At 40.4% G+C, this 18,972-nt stretch overlaps 2 protein-coding genes across 2 annotated transcripts in view; one reads left to right on the top strand and one right to left on the bottom strand.

The window, feature by feature from the left end:
- The window catches only part of BPTF (bromodomain PHD finger transcription factor), a 144,745-nt gene extending 132,833 nt beyond the window's left edge, over positions 1 to 11,912 (top strand). The window contains exons 28-29 of the mRNA XM_032429970.1: positions 5,344 to 5,532; positions 11,001 to 11,912. Coding sequence (XP_032285861.1) covers positions 5,344 to 5,532; positions 11,001 to 11,037 — 226 coding nt within the window. The 3' untranslated portion in view covers positions 11,038 to 11,912. The remainder of the gene's footprint in view (positions 1 to 5,343; positions 5,533 to 11,000) is intronic.
- Positions 11,913 to 14,704: 2,792 nt separating this feature from the next.
- Positions 14,705 to 18,487, bottom strand: CUNH17orf58 (chromosome unknown C17orf58 homolog). The gene is made up of 3 exons (XM_032429907.1): positions 18,371 to 18,487; positions 17,928 to 18,119; positions 14,705 to 17,296 (listed from the first exon to the last, which is right to left on the bottom strand). The coding sequence occupies exons 2-3, from the start codon at positions 18,028 to 18,030 to the stop codon at positions 17,106 to 17,108; spliced, it is 294 nt and encodes a 97-aa protein (XP_032285798.1). The 5' UTR covers positions 18,031 to 18,119; positions 18,371 to 18,487; the 3' UTR covers positions 14,705 to 17,105.
- Between the last annotated feature and the right edge of the window lie 485 nt (positions 18,488 to 18,972).

Genomic DNA, 18,972 nt, shown 5'->3' with positions numbered 1-18,972 from the left:
AGAAATGAAATCAGTGGCCATCAGTAAAGGAATAGCTGAATCAAATGATATGTAAGCAGAGTATTATGCAGCTCTGTAAAAGATGAATGAAATCAGTGCACGGGTCAGGATCTGTCTGAGCCTCTCATCACTCCCTGCCACCTTTTCCTCATCTTTTCCTGGAGGAAGGCAAATTTGATGGGCCTACAGTAGAGATCCAAGAGAATATACCCTCATTTCCCAGGACAGAAAAAATGGTAATAAGTAACGGCCACAGGTGATTGTATTACGATGAACAGTTTCGGGTGATTATGTTAAAACTTGTTTATCTGCAAATGAAATTATAAAAATTAAAATGTAGATAAAAGCTTCCAAAATTGCCAAAGAAAGGATTAGCTCCAGCTGATGAAAGAAGTATTTCAAAAGCCAGCTAAGCATTTTTTAAATGGGAAGGATTTTATTGTATATTTGAAAGTTGCTAAGAGAGTTACCTGAAAAGTTCTCATCACAAAAAAAAAAACTTTCTTACTATATGTTGTTGGTAATAGATGTTAATTAAACTTATTGGGTAATCACTTTGCAGTATATACATATATCAGATAATTATGTTGTACACCTAAAAGTGATACAATGTTATATGTCAGTTATACTTCAGTTTTAAAAAATGAGAAGGGTTTGTGTTTGACACTACTTCAAAGGGGGAAAAATGTGAAGGGGAAGTAAGTTGAGGGCTTAGTTAAAACTATCTGAAAAATAAACAAGTAGCCAATTACCTCTGTTCTGATGTTGAAAGTAGAAGAAGCTAATCCATGTATGTATTTTAGATTTGTATAATCTCTTTTGAGAAAGTAAGTAGGGATATTTATTTAGATAAATAATTCTGCTTCTAAACATAACACAATTCTAGAAAATCTAGGAAATAAAAGAAGTAAGAAAAGATAAAATGCACCTTTATCTTTTCTTCACTGAATCCCATTTTGGTGTGTTCTTGTGTGTGTGTGTGTTAAAAATGATATCATATGATGATCTGTTTGAGGGGCGCCTGGCTGGCTCAGTCAGGGGAGCATGCGACTTTTTTTTTTTCTTTAAGATTTCATTTATTTATTTGACAGAGAGACACACAGCAAAAGAGGGAACACAAGCAAGGGGAGTGGGAGAGGGAGAAGCAGGCTTCCCGCGGAGCAGGGAGCCCGATGTGGGGCTCAATCCCAGGACCCCGGGATCATGACCTGAGCCGAAGGCAGACGCTTAACGACTGAGCCACCCAGGCGCCCAACATGCGACTCCTGATCTCGGGGTTGTGAGTTTGAGCCCCACGTTGGGTGTAGAGATTACTAAAATAAATTAATAAACTTAAAAATATATATAATCATCTGTTTAACAAACCTGTTCCTGTGTTGTTAACCTTCAATAACATGACTTTAAGGGCTTTCAGTAGTCTGTGAATTAAATATACCTTAACTTATTTAACCAAAATTCTTTTCTTGAAGAGCTAGATTGTTGGGGCGCCTGGGTGGCTCAGTCGGTTAAGCGTCTGCCTTCGGCTCAGGTCATGATCCCAGGGTCCTGGGATCGAGCCCCACATCGGGCTCCCTGCTTGGCGGGGAGCCTGCTTCTCCCTCTCCTACTCACCCGGCTTGTGTTCCCTCTCTCGCTATGTCTCTGTCTGTCAAATAAATAAATAAAATCTTTAAAAAAAAAAAAGGCTGGATTGTTTTCTGGTCTTTTTTTCCTTCTTCTTTATATACCACCAAGGTGTAAACATCCTCTTATGTAGTAGATACGTACACAAAGATAATACAGATCTCCAAGACATACTGTTGAAAGAAGAATCAAAGTTACAGAAAAATACCTAGGTTTTAAGCAGCAAACAATTCTGTATTTTCTGAGGGCACATAAATGTATTTAGAAATGCAGAGAAGAGGTCTACAAAGATAGAGACTAATTTGAAAATAGTAGTTTCTTTTCAGGGAATGAGGGAGCCAGCAAAATCAGCAGCTTTTATAAATTTTCTTGAACAGAAATAGGGTTATATGAATAGACCATGTTTTATAACATACTTTATAAACTTGTCAGTACATTTTTCATACCACGTGAAAATACGTGGTATTGACCTACATCATTGTTAATCGTATGCCATTAAGATAATTTATTTAATCACCCCCAATTAATGGGTTTTTCACTTGTGTGCAGTTTTTGCTGCTATAAAACAGTTCTGTGAACATCTTTGTTTATACATCTGCCTGCACTTGTTTCCTGAGGAGAAATTCCTAGAATTAGAATTTCTAGGTCAAAGGATATATATACTTTTTAGGCTTTTGATAAATATTTTCAAATTGCACTTCTGCAAATTGAACCAGTTTCCAATGATAGTGTATATACGTATCCTTCCCTCTCGACTGTTGAAAACACTGAGTATTATACTTTTGAGGGGAAATAGTTTCTTTGAAAATATTTATTTCAAAATAATAGGTTTGGTGTACAGATGTTACGGAGGTGCGGAGTGTAAAGTATAAAACATACTGCCACTCCTGCTCTGTCTTGGAGGGGTGATCCTTGAAAATAGGTTGATGTGTTATTTTTAATTTCTGCTAATTTGGGTAAAGAAAGTGATTCTTTGGCTTTGCATGATCTCACTAACTAGTGATGTGTCCTTATTGTTTGCATTTTATGTGAGTTTCCTGTTTATGTATTTTGCCCATTTTTCTCTTGGGATATTCGTATTTTTGTCACTGTTCCTTAAGGGCTCTTTATATACCAAGGACCTAGGTGGCTCAGTTGGTTGGGCATCGGACTTTGGATTTCAGCTCAAGTCTTGATCCCAGGGTCATGAGATCAGTGTGGAGCCTACTTCAAAACAAAACAAAGTTTTCTGCTGATTTTTTTTTTGGCATATGATTTTTTTTTGATAGCACGAGCAGGGGGAGGAGCAGAGGGAGAGGGACAAGCAGACTCTGTGCTGAGCGCAGAGCCCAACATGGGGCTCAATTCCATAACCCTGAGATTATGACCGGAGCTGAAATCAAGAGTTGAACACTTAACCTACTGAGCCACCCAGGTGCCCCAGCATATGATCATTTTTAATGCTTTTGGTTTTAAATCTGTTCATCATCATAAATTCTGCCTCTGGAGTCATACTTTAGTCCTTTGCCCTTCCCCACATTTATAAATACTCACGTATATGTTCTCCTAGTACTTTTTTTTTTTTTTTATTAATTCATTTATCTGAGAGAGCACACACACAAGCAGGAGGGACAGGGAGAGGGAGAGAGCACCTCAAGCAGACTCAACAGCAAGCACAGAGCTTGATGCGGGACTCTACTCCACAACCCCGAGATTACAACCTGGGCCAAAACCAAGATTCATACACTTAACGGACTGTGCCACTCAGGTGCCCCCCTAGTATTTTCTTTTTAACGGATATCTGATTAAGTTGGAATCACAAAATGTCCAAGCACTGTTCACGTACATTATTAAAATTAACCAGGCAGTAAGTACCCGGAACTTAAATGCAAGAGTGATGTGCTGTGTTAAGTTTTTACTCTTTCCAGTATAGCTTACTGGACCTACTACACACAGCAGATGTGCCCAAGCCTTGCTTGAAATTTCATCGGGCTAGGAGCATGTTTGCAGATGTTTTTTCCCTTACCTGCATAAACTGGAACTATCAAAGATGTGTGCGTGCGTGTGTTAAAATATATATAACAGGGGTGCCTGAGTGGCTCAGTTGGTTAAGCCTCCAGTTCTTGATTTTGGGTCATGATCTCAAGGTTGTGAGAACGAGCCCTGTGTCAGGCTCCATGCTTAGCAGGTTGCTGCTTCCTCCTCCTTCCTCTCCCTCTGCCCCTCCCCCTGCTTGCGCTCTCTCTCTTTCCCTCTCTCAAATAAATAAATCTTTAAAATATATATATGTAACAACTATTTAATATGCACAGTTCAGTGATTAATTACATTCACAATGTTGTATCTTTTAGTACATTTTATAGTTTTCATTGTCCTTAAATTTTAATCCACCTAGAATTATTTTGGCATTAGTGTGAGGTAGAATTTTTTCTTCAGATATGTAGGCAGTTGCCTCAACCCAATTTATTAATGAATTTTTTCTTCTTCTGCTCATTGGAAATGACATCCTCAACATATATAAATTTCTTATACTGAATACAGTTAGGTCTGTTCCTGTGTTGGGTACAGTTCCATTACTGTCTGTGTCATCCCTGCAGTGCCACACTTTCCATTATCACAGCTTTATAAGATTTGTTTAATGTCTGATAGATTAAGTTCTCTCCTATTTTATTTTTAAATGTTTCTTGGATATTCTTGGACTTGAAAATTTTCTCGGGCCCTTTGGGTGGCTCAGTTAGTTAAGCGTCTGACTCTTGCTTTCAGCTCAGGTCATGATCTCAGGGCTGTGAGACTGAGCCCTGCATCGGGCTCCTTGCTCAGCACGGAGTCTGCTTGAAGATTATCTCTCCTCCTGCCCCTCCCCCAACTTGCGCACACTCTCTCTCTCTCTCTCAAATAAATTTAAAAAATCATTTTCTCAAATTCTAAAATAATCATTGAGATTTCATTTAGAATTGTGTTATCTATGAGTTTGTCAATCCTAGATTGATGTGAGGGCACCAGCTTTTTCTCTCCCAGGTTTTTATGTAAAATCATATATGGAATTTTCCTTCAAACACAACTTTCTCCTAGGACCTAATGTTATTTCAGGTAGATTTAGTTCAGTATATTTGAAAGCACTTACCTGTGTACCACCTGAATTATTTTAGTCATTTCTGATACTACCTGTATTATTAATGTACTAATATTTTTATCCATATCAGCTAACATTTTTCCCTTTAAGTAGACACTTTATGTCTTTGCCACCTTAAGTGTTACGTCAGTATCACTTGTCACCAATATAAGGTAACAATAAAAATGAATAAAGAAAAAATGATGTTTATTAAAGTCTAATACAGGTATCACAGATATAACAAAACCACAAAGATTTTTTGTTTGTAATTTTGGATTCCCTCTTTGTACATGTAATATATATACATAATTGTTTGCATGTAAAAACGTACTTAGATGTGTATTGATGGTGTTGGTGAAGCTGCTTTTATTTCAACCCAGCTGAATAAAGGGCTCTTCTCTGTAGTTAACTGAAAGTAAAAGTACCTTCGTAACAGTAGCCAAGATTTGTATTTTAGCCTCCCCTAGTCAAAAACAAACTTGGAGAAGTGCTCCTATTTTCTTCATGAATTATTAGTTTCCAGGACTGTTTGGGCAGGAAATATATATTCTTGTGAGTCAGAACTGTGGGCAATATTCACATTGGATCTGCCCTAAAGCTTTGAAAATGTTTTACATTTTGTGTTTTTAAGACCTTGCCACCATGGAAGAAAGAGTACAAAGACGATATTATGAAAAGCTGACGGAATTTGTGGCAGATATGACCAAAATTTTTGATAACTGTCGTTACTACAATCCGAGTGACTCGCCTTTTTACCAGTGTGCAGAAGTTCTTGAGTCCTTCTTTGTACAGAAATTGAAAGGGTTCAAGGCTAGCAGGTGAGCATGCGTGTTCAGTGTTTTAAAGTAATCCAGTTCCTCAAATTCTGTACTGCTTTGTCTAGGGAATCAGCTAGTGCTGTTTATGGTAAATTTGAACCTTGAAATCAAGAATCTTTAAGGAAAAAAAAAAAAATCAAGACTCTAGCATGGTGACATACCGCCAAGGACCAGAAGACAGACTCAGTAATGAGAAATTGTTGAGTTTGTGATTTGCTCAAAATTAAAGTTATTTTTTAAAATAAAAAAAGCACTTAGCAGATGCTTACAGAATGTAAGGTGCTGTCTTAAATGCCGCGGGGCAGGGGCACCTGACTGGCTCAAGTCGGTGGAGCATGGAACTCTTGATCTCGGGATCAGGAGTTTGAGCTCCACATTGGGCGTAGAATTTACTTAATAAAATATATATTATATATACCTATATAATATATATATATATATATATTTTTTTTTTTTTTTTAAGAAATGCCACGGGGCACATATACAAAGGTAGTAGTAAGACCAAGTTCTTGCCCTTATTGAGTTTACAAAAGCATAAAAATGACTATTGTATAGGGTAGAGTAAGGGGAAGACCAGGAAGAGGGATTTAAGTACTTTCTCCTTAATTTATGTTTGCTATATCTTTGAGATCATAAAATGTTTTATTTCTCTGTATATTTTTCTGTGGGCAAAACTGACTTTAAGTCCACAGACCTTTCCCATGAACCTCCAGTAACGTAGAAGCATTGAGCAACTTGGCCTGATAATTCAGATGTAGCCCCTTCTGCCTTTTGTGTCTGAACCTCAGTCCCCGCTTCTCAAGCCCATGACTTTCTTGCTTCAATAAAAACCTGTTCTCCTTTCCTGTGATAACTGCCACCACTCTCTAGCCCTGAGATTCACTACTCACCATCCCCCATCCACCAACCTGCATGCTTGATCCTCCCTAGATATTCAGATTGGGTAGATCTTGGCTGGTTTGGGACCTGGGCATCTCTCTAGTGAACTCTGCATACCAAAGTGTACGAATCAGTGCTCGGCTTAGTTATTTTCCTCTGAGGACAGTCCATAGGGTGTTGTCTCTCTCCTTGTTCTGCAGCAAGGTAGATCAAGAACTGTGTTTTAGAATGACTTTACATAAACTAAAGGTAAGGAACAAGACCAGGAATCAAAAAGTATAGGCAAGGAAGAAAGGAAGCCAGGTAGGTAGGCAGGCTTTGGACCAAGACCAAAGAGATTTTCAAAATCTCTACAACTTTCCGATTTGTATCATCTCCTGTCTGTTAACCCATTAGCTGTAAAACCTAAAGTGGAAGAGGATTTACTCAATATGGTAAAGCCCCTGGTAAAATAATAATAAAGGAATAAACTCAGAATATGAAAAGAATATGGTGAAAGTTAGCTGATGAGATTTTAACAGATTCTGAAATACAGAAAGCAGATGAAAGGAGATTAGCTGCCACAGCCAGGGACACCATAGCCCAGACTCCTAGAGGGCTCTTCCGCAGAGCCCCACATCGGGCTCCCTGCTCCCTGACCAGTAGGACCACTGAGGGCCTCCCAACACGGAGATTCCAAAATATAATAGAAGGCAAGGGAAGAGTTAACTGCAGATCTGTAAATTCCTAACCTGGCTGTAGACCTATGTAGAAAGCCCAAAGAACTGGAAAAACACAAGGTTCTTCCCTGAAGAAATGGAATAAACTGTCTGCAGAGAGCTCAAGTAGACAAAAGAGAATTGGACCCAGAGTAAAGACCCCTGACCTCTGAGGATTGGTTTGGTCCACAGCCCTGTCACCCTAAAGTTGTGGCTCTCGATGGGGATAATTTGCCCACACCCACACCCCGCACAGGATATTTAGCAGTGCCTGGAGACATTTTTGTTTGTCATACTGAGAGGTGGGAAATAGTGCTGGCATCTAATAGGTAGAGGTCAGAGATGGTACTAAACATCCTCAATGCACAAGACAGCCCCCCACAACAAAGAATTATCCAACCCCAAAATGTCAATAGTGTTGAGATTGAGGAACCCTGATCTGAGGCAACACCTGCCAGTCAGGCCTACACACATACATAGGGTTCTGCAGGCACCTGTCTGGTCCTTTAACTTACTCTTCTTAAGTGTGAACAGACAGCCAGGGATGGCCAGATATGTAAGGAAAGCTTGCAGTGTAAAAGAGAAAGGTCAAGGTATAGCAGAAGAATAGATTCCAGGGAAAACAAAAGAGAACTTGGAAAAAAAAAAAAAAAAAAAGCAAGCCTCTAAATCATGTCCTAAGAGAGATTTTAGAAGATAATTGAATCTAGGGGCGCCTGGCTGGCTTGGTTGGTAGAGCTTGCAATTCTTGATCTTGGGGTCGAACCCCACATTGGGGGTAGAGTTTACTTAAAAAAAGAAGATCTTGAATCTACAAAATGACTAACAAGATATTAGGAATAGGGGCGCCTGGGTGGCTCAGTCGTTAAGCGTCTGCCTTCCATGAGCCCAGGGTCCTGGGATTGAGCCCCACATCGGGCTCCCTGCTCAACGGGAAGCCTGCTTCTCCCTCTTCCATTCCACCTGCTTGTGTTCCCTCTCTCGCTATCTCTCTCGCTGTCAAATAAATAAATAAAATCTTTTAAAAATAAATAAATAAAAAGATATTAGGAATAAAGAACAATCAGAAAGAGTGGCTAGAAAAGTAATCTAAAAAACCTAAACTTCCTAGAAGCAGTGAAAGTTAAAATCAAGGACTTTCACAATGTGAAGAACAAAAAGACAAGTAGATGAAAAAATACGAAAGGAAAAAATGCACGATAGCATATCCAGTATTCACTTAATGGAAATTCCAGAAAGGAAGAATAGAGAAGACTGAGGAGAAGAAATTATCAAAAGACTCATAGGAAAAAAATTCCCTGAGCTGATGAGAAGAGGCACAAGACTTCAAACCCAAGGAAAACAAAATTCATTAATTCAGCAAAAGGTTATTGAGACCCTGCTGTGTGTCAGATACTGAGTCCCTTTGGAGCTTACATTCTTGTGGAGTAAGGAGAAGGAGTGGGGTATGGAATGATGAGGATAGTTGATAAACATAGTAAGTCAGCTTGACAAAGGGAAAAAAGTCCATCCTGCATATAATCACTGTAAAATACCCAGATACCAAGGATAAAAGAAGCTCTTCTCAGAGTTTCTAAAGAAGGTGAAACAACCTATAAAGTAACAAGAATTAGACTGGTATCAGACTTTAACAACATGGAATGCTAGAAGACTTTGAAGGAATAAATCTAAAAGTCTGAAGAAAAATGATTTGCAGCCTACAATTCTGTGTCCAGCCAAACAATCAAGTGCAGGGGGAGAAAAATACATCTTCAGTCATGGAAGGACTCAGAAAGGGACTTCTTCCCATGTAGCCTTTCTTAGCAAGTTATTTTAAGATGCGCACTAGCAAATTAAAGAAGTAAATCAAGGAAACCAAACATCTTGGATCCAAAAACAAGAGGCTCAAGAAAACAATATGAATTCCTCTGACCCAGGATGACATTTGTACAGCAAGCCAACCCAGCAAGCAGTCCAAACTGGAGCAGGAGAATGGAACACTCCTAAGAGGAAGGTGTCTGGGAGGAGAAATGATTCATACATTAGATAATTAGCTTAAGAATGTAAGAGGGAAAAATGAAAGGCAGTTCAAGATTCCATGAAAACCAAAGTTGAATAGGAATGTTAAGAATGCCCTCTTAGCCAAGGAGTAGGTGCGACAAGGAGAAAAATACTTACGTAGTCCTAATAATGTAAACAATACATTGATTTTCAACTTTTAGAATCAACCTATAGACAGAGCACAGAAAGATTTAATTTAAAGTTAGAAGTAAAACTTGGATTCAAGAAGGGAGGCAGGAAAATGTTTATGTGAGCTGCTTAGTTCTCATTTGCCGGAACAGGATTGAAGCGATATAAAGTTGATACAAGAAGTATCAGTATAAGAAGTCTACCTACCCAAGAACTGAAGTTCCAAGTAAATTGTCCTAGGGAGCCTGGACTTCAGGTGGGGTAAAGATTAGGATAGAGGACCACAACTCATTTTAAGTCTCTCCCTGCTTTATTTGCACCTCATGCAGTTCTTCCTCCAATTAAATTTCTAAAATTGCTTTTTCTAAATTGGAAAGGCTTTAGCCTTTGGTGGTAACTGTGAGGTGGAAGCTGGGGGATTTGAATCCCACCCTGCTGCCAGGCTTGCAGGCCGAACCCAGAGTGGGGATGGTAGCAGCTGCCGATGGAGAGGAGGGCGTCTGTGGGCCTGTGACAAAACAAAGGAATTGGGGAACGGAGAGGAGGAGGCCCAGGGGCTGGGTCTGCACAGTAGAGGGGCTGCTTAGGAGAGCCTGCCACCTAGTTATTTCTTGTAGCTTTTTATTTTATTTGAGTTTTACATCATTTTCATTAAGAAACAGGAGCAAATTGAGAAGTTTGCTCAGTTCTATGAAATGAAATGCGATTTTAGGGAATTTTTGTTGATTTCCAGGGTTAAGGCAGAATGAGACATATATGTAGCCATTCATTGAAATTTGATTGATTTATGGGTTTCCAGTATTTCCTTTGCCATATTTTCCCCATTTTTAATTTATAATCTCCAGCATTGTTTGCACATTATTTTCATTACTGTACTTTGTTATAATTCATCATTTATACCATCCATGTTCTTTCTTTTCTTACAGATTCTGATATCTTTAGTCTGAATTTTTAACTGGAATCAGAACTGGATGTTGGGGTCACACTTTCTTTTATTGTACCACGTGATTACCTAATTCAAAATTGCCCCCAAAAGTTCATATTAGTTAATATAATTTTTTAATGTTAAAAATATATGTATAGTAGTAAACAGTTTATTCTAGCAGCCATGTTGAACAATGTATTTAAGAATTGTAAACTCCTGGAATACTGTATTTATATACACTATTGCAATAGACCATACTTTGACTTAGTCCTGGTAACTGTACAGTAATTTGGTTTTACTAACGAAAGTTGTGAATAAAACTGTGAAACTAGAAAGGAGACTTTCTGGACTTTAATAGAAAAATGTGATTTTTAATACTGCTATTTCTCTTTTTTTAATATAATTTTTTCTTCATATTCCCCCAAATCAATGTAAATAAGCGTGCGCACACACGCACACACACACGTCTTTACCACAGTGGTAATGCTTCTGTAAATGTTCCTATCTGTCCCTCTGGCTAAAAATGTATAATCTTTATTAGATGAATATATATATATATATACATATATATATTTTAATAATGGCCTTTTCGGTGAACTATCATGTTTCAGTGTACAGTGAAAATTTCTATTTTAGGTTAAAAATTTCTTACTCGTTCTCATATATTTGCTTGCCAAGGGTGAATGAAAGAACATGGCTGCTTCCCCCAGACAAACCGACCTTGGCATCCACATAAAGCATCATTGTTTTCAAAAATGAAGGGTGCTTAATTGTTCCCTTTTTTCTGTATTCTGTAGGTCTCATAACAACAAACTGCAGTCTACAGCTTCTTAAAGTTCAGCGTGTTAACCTAACATAAAACACAGCAAGAATCTGGTTGTCTGAACTATTTTAAATTAAGGAGCCAGATGTTTTTAGTCAGGTTATCCTGACAAGACTTGACCTAAACTTCGTTTTTATTGGTCATAACAGTCCAATTATATTCTTGGCCAATTTTGTCCAACGGACAAGGGAAAAGCAAAGTCAACGACACCATTATCTTGTCAAGATCAAATGGTTTTACTATTGTGGCAGAAGCGGGAAAACTTTGTTTATTGAAAAAAAAAAGAAAAAAGAAAGCAAGAAAAAAAAGATAATATGGGGTCAAGTGTAACTCCATGGAAATGCCACGTCTGCTCTTCAGTGAAGAAGCTGGTTTAGAGTCTCACAGAAAACTTTTGACTGTATTTATTTATTGTTGCAAAAAAGACGCTTTTTTATTGCTGCCCTCATTTGTCAGCTAATTATTTTTTCTTATAAAATCCAGCCCCGGTTACATGTAATCCATTCTGTATCTTATCATGATTCCTGTAGGTAAAAGTACAAGACGACCTCTAGATGTCTTTTCTTTCTATGAAAGGAGCTGCTATGTACACATGTGCACACACACACACAAAACTGGGAATCAACAATGAGTTTATTGTTCATGGTAGATAAAAATTAAGCTTGCATAAAGGTTGGGCTAAGTAGTCCTGGACTACAGACTCTGTTGCCTTGAATATAACAGTACAGTTTGTCATTTACTCTGCACCAGGCTAAACTGAGTAAAATCTATTTGAAGGTATCTTGTTTGTAAACATTTGTCAGATTCTAATTTTTTTCTTTTTGTATTAAAATTCAACTATGGATGTATATGAAACAAAATAAATGGAGATCATTTTTCTCCCACAGATGGTGTCTTTGAATGTGCGCTAATGATTATCTGTAAGCCTTTGAGGGGAAAGGGAGGGCTGCAAGGTAAACAACAGGCTGAAGAATTTAATTGTACCTGGGTTTCCCGAGGACAGTAGTGGCCCTTCATTTTGTAATTCCCAGCCCACTGTCATCACATCAAAGAAGGACCTTCAGGGCTGCTAATCCTGTTGCATCAGTTGATCGTACTAAGGGGTAATGTGATGTGGCAAAATACACATTGCCTTCCTCTGTACATTATATAATACCAGGCAAATTATCAGTTACAGACAGCTGCTTATATTTTATGAAGGGCATTTTTTAAATTACTTCATCCATTTTGTATTTTTTGTTGGTTGAGTTGTTTGGGGGTTTTTCCCACATAAGAAAAAGTAGTGTAAGCAGTAGGGGCAAAATGGAAACAGCAGAAGAAGGTGTATTTTGCATGTTTTTCCTTTCGGTGTTCTAACCTTACACGTTGTATTACCTACCGCATTGTAATAATAGCTTCTGTAAGATCTGCCATAATTGGTTTATGCAGCTTTGCAAAAATTTTACTAGATTTTGCACTAATTCATGTTAGCTTTGTCCTGCCAGTTTCTGGAATTTGTCAAATCATGTTTTTAAAAAGTTTCCTTCTGTTTAATATCACCCTGCTATGCAAAACCTTTCCCGGACCTTAGTTTCTTAAAAGAAAGATGTTGCTCCAGTTCCCAGTTCCTCCTTATCACAGACTCAGGTGTGCAGGTTATTCTGGGTTAGTTTTATCTCATGAAGTCCATTCTTTTCTGTACCTAAAAATGTCACTTACAAACCTATGCTTACAAACTTAAAGAGACTAATTGCTCAATATGAAAACATGGAAACAAATTTTGCTTAAAATACTAACATGGAAATAGTCAAATACAGGTTATTTTGTCCTTTTACTTTTAAAAAAATGTTACCTATTGTATGCACTGTGCTGATGCAAGAATCCTACATTTTAATGAATTATAAAATCATTCTGCATCTCGTCATGTCACAGTATTTCTGTACTATTTATTCATATATAGAGAGAGAGATAGAGATATATATGGGCTTAATCATTTAAAACTTGTTGCGGCAAGAACTTTCCTACCTGTAGGCAATAGATTGCTATGTTTTTAACAGATTGTGGCAAATTCTAAACAGCAATTCTTTTTGTACGTAATAGGACATTTCATCCTAGAAAAATAAAGTAATGTTTTTGACATTGGATTTGGTGCAGTTTCTAATGAAACAGTGGTTTGGTTGATATATTTTCTGTAGCCATTGGCGTTGCCAAATTGTACCAAAAAAAGGTAAATTTTATGGGAATCCTCAGCCCAGGAAGAAATTAATTTCATATGTGTATTTAATAGTATAAAGCCTTTTGCAATTTCTGTCACCGTATAGACATTTTATAGTTTTATCAACTACAGAGCTTTAGTCTTATTTCAAAAGTAATTTTTGAAAAACATTCTTATAACACATAATGAGTTTCAAAAGCTGCTTTTCTAGGAGTATTCTTTGACAAGCTCCTGCTAGTCAATAAGATATACATATCACAGCTATTTTGCTTTGAGTAATCCAAGTAGTAGAATGCACGTTTGTGATATGTGGTTAGGATTTTTCTATCCAGTCTTTAGACTTGTAAATACATGTACTTCGCATCAGATTTCCTTGACTAAAAGTATTATCGGTGCTTGTTATGTTTCATCTGCGAAGTTCACAGTCCTCGAAAACCTTTCATAAGAAGTGTTTTCATAATATTGGTAAGGCTTTTTTCTCCCATCCAGAGTCTGCAGGATTTGTATTTTAATGTCCTGCAATAGGTTTAAAAAAAAAAAAAATTGTCAACTTTCAGAGATCTTTTCCAAAGTAAAACAATTGTCTCTTTATATTTCAAATGGCCTGGAGTGTTAGAGACCCTGAGATTTCCTGTTGTTTATAATCTGCCTTCCCAGAATCTGTAAATTGAGGTTCTTTCCCTATTTGTATTCATCTGTTGTGCGTTTCTGAGATTAGAGAGCCAGCCTGGTGGTGACCTTTTTAAAACGTGCACGGACGGATGGGCTGAACTAGACAGAGCTGCGCAGTTATCCTAGCTCCCACTCTGTGATTTGAGGCTGTTCCTTGGAAGCCTCCAGTTTCTCATCCTGAAAGTGAGAATGGTGCTATCTCATGGACAGAGTAGTGTCTTGTGAGTGCTTGGGGGGAAAGAGCCAGCTGAGAAGTATTTTTATTTTTTCTTTCTTTTCAAAATATTTATTTGAGAGAGAGAGAATAAGGCTTCCCGCTGAGCAGGGAGCCCGATGCGGGGCTCGATCCCAGAACCCTGGGATCATGACCTGAGCCGAAGGCAGACACCTAACGACTGAGCCACCCAGGCGCCCCAGAAGTATTTTTAATAATCTGAAATATTCTGAGGTTACATCTGGACACTTTGAGTAAGCTACCAAAAAAGACATTTCTTAGAAGATCACACCCCCATTTGATCCAATTTAGACCAAATTCAACTAAAGAGAAGCTTTAAATGATAAAATTCTGGACCTGAAATTGGGTGGCAGTTGGTCAGTTTTTAGGTGTTTACATATACGTGTGTTTTTGATCAACCTTAAAAATGATTGAAGGGATGATGGTCTGGGTGGCTCAGCTGGTTAAGCGTCTGCCTTCAGCTCAGGTCATGATCCCAGGGTCCTGGGATCGAGCCCCACATCAGGCTCCCTGCTCAGCGGGAGGCCTGCTTCTCCCTCTCCCACTCCCCCTGCTTGTGTTCCCTCTCTCGCTGTCTCTCTCTCTGTCAAATAAATAAAATCTTTTAAAAAATGATTGAAGGGAAATATAAACAGTGTCAAGTGATACCTTTAAAAACTTAAAAGTTAGTACCAAATAAAGGTATATATTTTGTATAGACCTAAAAGCAAGACAAGTACTTTTTTCCTTGAGTTCTAGCAGCTTAATTCAAAGGAGAGATGCTGCTGAGTTCCTCTTGAAGGCAGTGGAGTATTTTACTGATGAGGGACTATTACACGAGCACAAATGCATGTGCTAAGAAAAATCTTTCAGTAGGACAAGGATTAGGAACTACAATGAATTGGCTACTTAAAATTTTCCATAAAATTAAAAGATTGTATCCAAGGTACTGGCTGAATATTGAAAATGAGATTCTTAACCTTTTTTGCCTAACCCGGGGTTATTGCTGCCTCCTGTGCACACACCCCTCGCGCACCCCTGTTCTGCCTCTTTTGAGCCTCACCTGTCTCTCCTTTCCACCTGGTCTTGAATGATGGCCATAACTCTGATGGGGCAGCTTCTAAAAAGCTGGCCTGCTTGTGTCTGCCCGTGTGTACACACTCACCGTACAACCTCCAGCTATCCGGCCCATCACAGGATTCTGTCCCTGTGATTCCGCAGCTCCTCAGAAACGGAGTATCATCAAAGTGGTCTCATCAAACCCTCACCCTCGGGCTTACGGAAAAGCGATTTAACTCTTCCTTTCACGTTCTAACTGGCGACCAACCAATAGTTTATCTGGCCATTTTGCAGTTTTTTTCACCGTGTTATTCAAGATCACCACTTAGTCTTTTCACATTTAAAAATTCGGCTTTGGTTTTTGTGACTGGTGCTACTTATATCTCAGTTAATGTTTATCCTAAAAAACAAAAAAGCCAGAAGCTCTTCAATCTCTGCTTACTCTCCTGCCAATAGTTTGCGTTATAATTAATGCAGTTGATTCATTCCCAAGAAGCAATTCTAGCATGATTTTTAGTAAGTTTGGGCAAGACTCGTTTTTGGAAAATTCTCTAAAAATCCCTCAGTAATGCTTTACCACAGAACAGTCAGAAGCTCTCAAATGTTATTTTATCTCTTTGCCCCCTGTCTGGGACAAATAAGGTAAGAGTATCGCCCATCACAATCAGATGTTACGTCTTAATGTTACTGCTACTAGCTTCTTGTGGATGCTCGACTGTCCTGTCCTAAACATCCTTTAGGTGTATTGTGCTCCTGTTCTGTATGGCCGTTAAAGACTACCTAAAGACACATCTTGAGCTCCCTGAGTGCCTCTCCTCTGAGACCAGAATAGGCTGGTTTTTTTCCTCCGTGGTACAGTTCCTGTTTATCTTTCCTTAGGCAGTAATCTTCAACTGTGGATGATCTGTGTCTCTATTCACGTGTTTCAAGTTAACTGATACACAGCTTGGTCTTCTAAAAAAACTGTTAATGTCTTTGTGGATTCAAGTATAAAATCAATATTAAATTCAGCTAATGATTAAACCTTTTCCAAAGCAACTGAAAACATGTTTAAAATTCACATGCTTGCAAGCTGTCATTGAATATTGGTTCCAGGGTTTTTGGAGTAAGTTTGAGAAAGGTTTTTTCCCAAACCTTTAGGGCTCCGTGAGGCTAAAAAAACCAGGTGCATCCAAGATCTGATTTCAAGGCAAGATTTACTACTTTACGAACACAAACACGATACTTGGTCTTAATAGAAAAATGACATCAGATACACCCAGAGTATGTTTAGCAATGAGATAGTTGCCAGTTTGGCACAAAACATATGTTTTTAGGAGCAGGGAGGCGAAAAACTATTTCTTACATTTTGGTACATCGGGAACACTTGTTCGAATAATATTTTGCTCGAATTAAGCCCGTTAGTACTCAAAAAAGTGTAAAACTGTAATACTTGTCTTGAGTTCTGACCCTAGTGTTTGATCTAAATGACATTTCATACAATGTCTTTTGACTAGTGCACTGTTCTGTACAGAATTTAAAATGTGATGGTTTTAGTATGAAACTTGGTTTGATATGTGATATAACCTATTCAGAGTTGTATATTTAAAATCAAGGAAATTTTGTGTGTGTGTGTGAACTATTTCTACTGAAGAATGTATTTAAATTAAAATAATTAAAAATAAACCCCATGAAGCAGTGATCTGCTAACTGGACAGGTCAGTTATCTGAGCTGTGTGAATAACTTTGCCAGGGAGCTCAGAAGCATACCACTGAAGAGGCATTTTGCAAATAAGAAAGTGGCAACTTCGACATTAGACTTGGAACTACACAGTCAGTTCCAGAAGGAGCCGTGTGCCCTACTCCACAGGAAGACCCCATTCCGTGAAGACAGACCTGTCCTGTCTCGTTGCTGAATGCAACAAGTCTCTTACAATCCAGCAGTGCAAGGGTAATATATTTCAAACGCACTGGGTGTGAATTGCACTTTGAACTTGCCCATCCCTTTTTCGGTTAAATCTCTTCACATAGCTACTGGGGCTCCTGAGCAGTCCATCTCCTGGTCGGAGCCGTCCCCGCAGGACCTGGAGCAGAGCTGTAGGGAGCTGCCGTCTCTTATGGTAGATGTGGCCCATCACAATATACCTGCTGCCTGAAAAAAAGTAACCAAAATGTAAATTCGTAGTGTCTTTTAAATGCCAAGAAACAGTAAGAAAATGCGAGGCCGGCAAGGAATGCCTAAGCTCGAATCTATTATCTTGCTGCACATGTTAAATCTCAGACATTGCACCGTCAAACAACAGGTGGAAACAGCCTAGTGACCTTCTGAAGATAACCAGATTATCAACCTGTAACCAGCCAACATCACAGAACAAAGGTCCTAATCACAATATATCAGGAGGATTTTCCAGAGCACACCTCTAGAAAGATGTGGGAGCGGGTATTTACCCCCCTCCAAAAAAAGGCCATGCTAAACTTTTTCTAAAAGCCTCTTCTGTGTCCCTCTAGCAACCTTGTTTCGTCGCTCACTCCACTTATCAACAAATATCTGAGGGCCCGCTTTGTGTCAATCCATGCTGTTCCCACCTTTAACCAGAGGCACCGGGAGGCTGATGGAGCGTAAATCGGAGTGGCAGAAGTAATACCTGTCGTCTAAATTCTATTCATTTTAGACTACTCCTCCCCAAAAAAACGGTACTGGGGTAACAGACTGGGCTATGGCATCCAAGTTACAAGTGGTGGCATAAAGTCCGTATATAAAGTGGTGAGATCAGTTTCAATACCAGGTTTAAATTCTGGACATGGCTTATTGCAGCTGGAGGAGTCTAGGGCTAATATGTGGACTCGGAAGAAAAACCCGTCCGGAGTGATGTACAGGCGGTTCATCTTGTACAGCCCATCCCGGTCCACCAGCAGAGTCACCAGCCGGATCCCTGTGCCGAGCACGTCCACGTCATGCACGATTCCGTTCACTGCTGCTTTCAAAAAACAAAGAGTTTGGAGAAATGCATAACGCTCATTTCCTCTCTTTCCCCAGTGAGTTTTGCACACATCACGAAATAGTCCACATGGGCCTGGGGACTGCAGGATCAAGTGAGTGGGTTTCTCCAGGGTCTGCCCTAGGGGAGTCCGCGAGCACAGCCCGGCGCTCTGGGCTCGGAAAGGCTCGCCTCGCGGCCTGGGCTCTGCAGCCCGGGCCCGGGAGGAGCTGCGGGGCGGAGCTCACCGAATTCGCTCGCGCAGTAGGACTCGCGCTCGTCCAGGTCCACCCTGCAGACGCGCGCGCAGGGCTCGGCGCCGGGCTCCGCGTCCCTCTGCGGCGGGCTGAGACGCGGCGGCGGCGCGGGCGCGGGCCCGGGGGGCGGTGCGGCGGCGCGCGGCCGGTTGGGGTGGGCGGGGCCGGCGGGAGTCTCGGCGGCGCGCGCGGGGAGCCGCGCGGCCGGGAAGCGCAGGGCCCGAGCGCGTGAGCGCCGCGGGGAGTCCTCCAGCGCGGGCACGCGGCGCGGCGAGGCGCGGTTCTCGGCCTGCGCGAGGCGGGGGCTCGGCGGGCCGGCGGGCGCGCGCGCGGCCTCCCGGAAGCCGGCCCGGTTCTCGGCGGGCGGCGGGGGTTTCCGGCGTCGCGGGTCGGACCAAGCGCGGGGAACGGCCTCGGCCGCGCGCGGCCTCCGCGGGACCTCAGGGACCGACTGCGCCCGGGGCCCCGGCGTCTCCTCCGCACTCGGGCCGCCGCCGGGGTCGGGCTTCCTGTTGTGGGGCGGCGAGGCTGTAGGGGAAAAAAGAGGAGAGGCCGGGGAGGCCGTCAGGGGAGGAGAGCCTGGGAGGGGAGGG

The sequence above is a fragment of the Phoca vitulina genome, unplaced genomic scaffold (genome assembly GCF_004348235.1).
Source record: "Phoca vitulina isolate PV1807 unplaced genomic scaffold, GSC_HSeal_1.0 scaffold41, whole genome shotgun sequence".
Classification (NCBI taxonomy): domain Eukaryota; kingdom Metazoa; phylum Chordata; class Mammalia; order Carnivora; family Phocidae; genus Phoca; species Phoca vitulina.
This window is presented reverse-complemented; position numbering and strand designations above follow the sequence as displayed.

What these genes read in the sequence shown, in the direction of transcription:
- CUNH17orf58 (XM_032429907.1), bottom strand. Translation starts at nt 18,030, where the DNA reads ATGAACCGCCTGTACATCACTCCGGACGGGTTTTTCTTCCGAGTCCAC. An exon ending in ATGTCCAGAATTTAAACCTG is followed by an intron (nt 17,297 to 17,927) that starts GTATTGAAACTG and finishes ACTTTTTTTCAG; the next exon opens with GCAGCAGGTATATTGTGATG.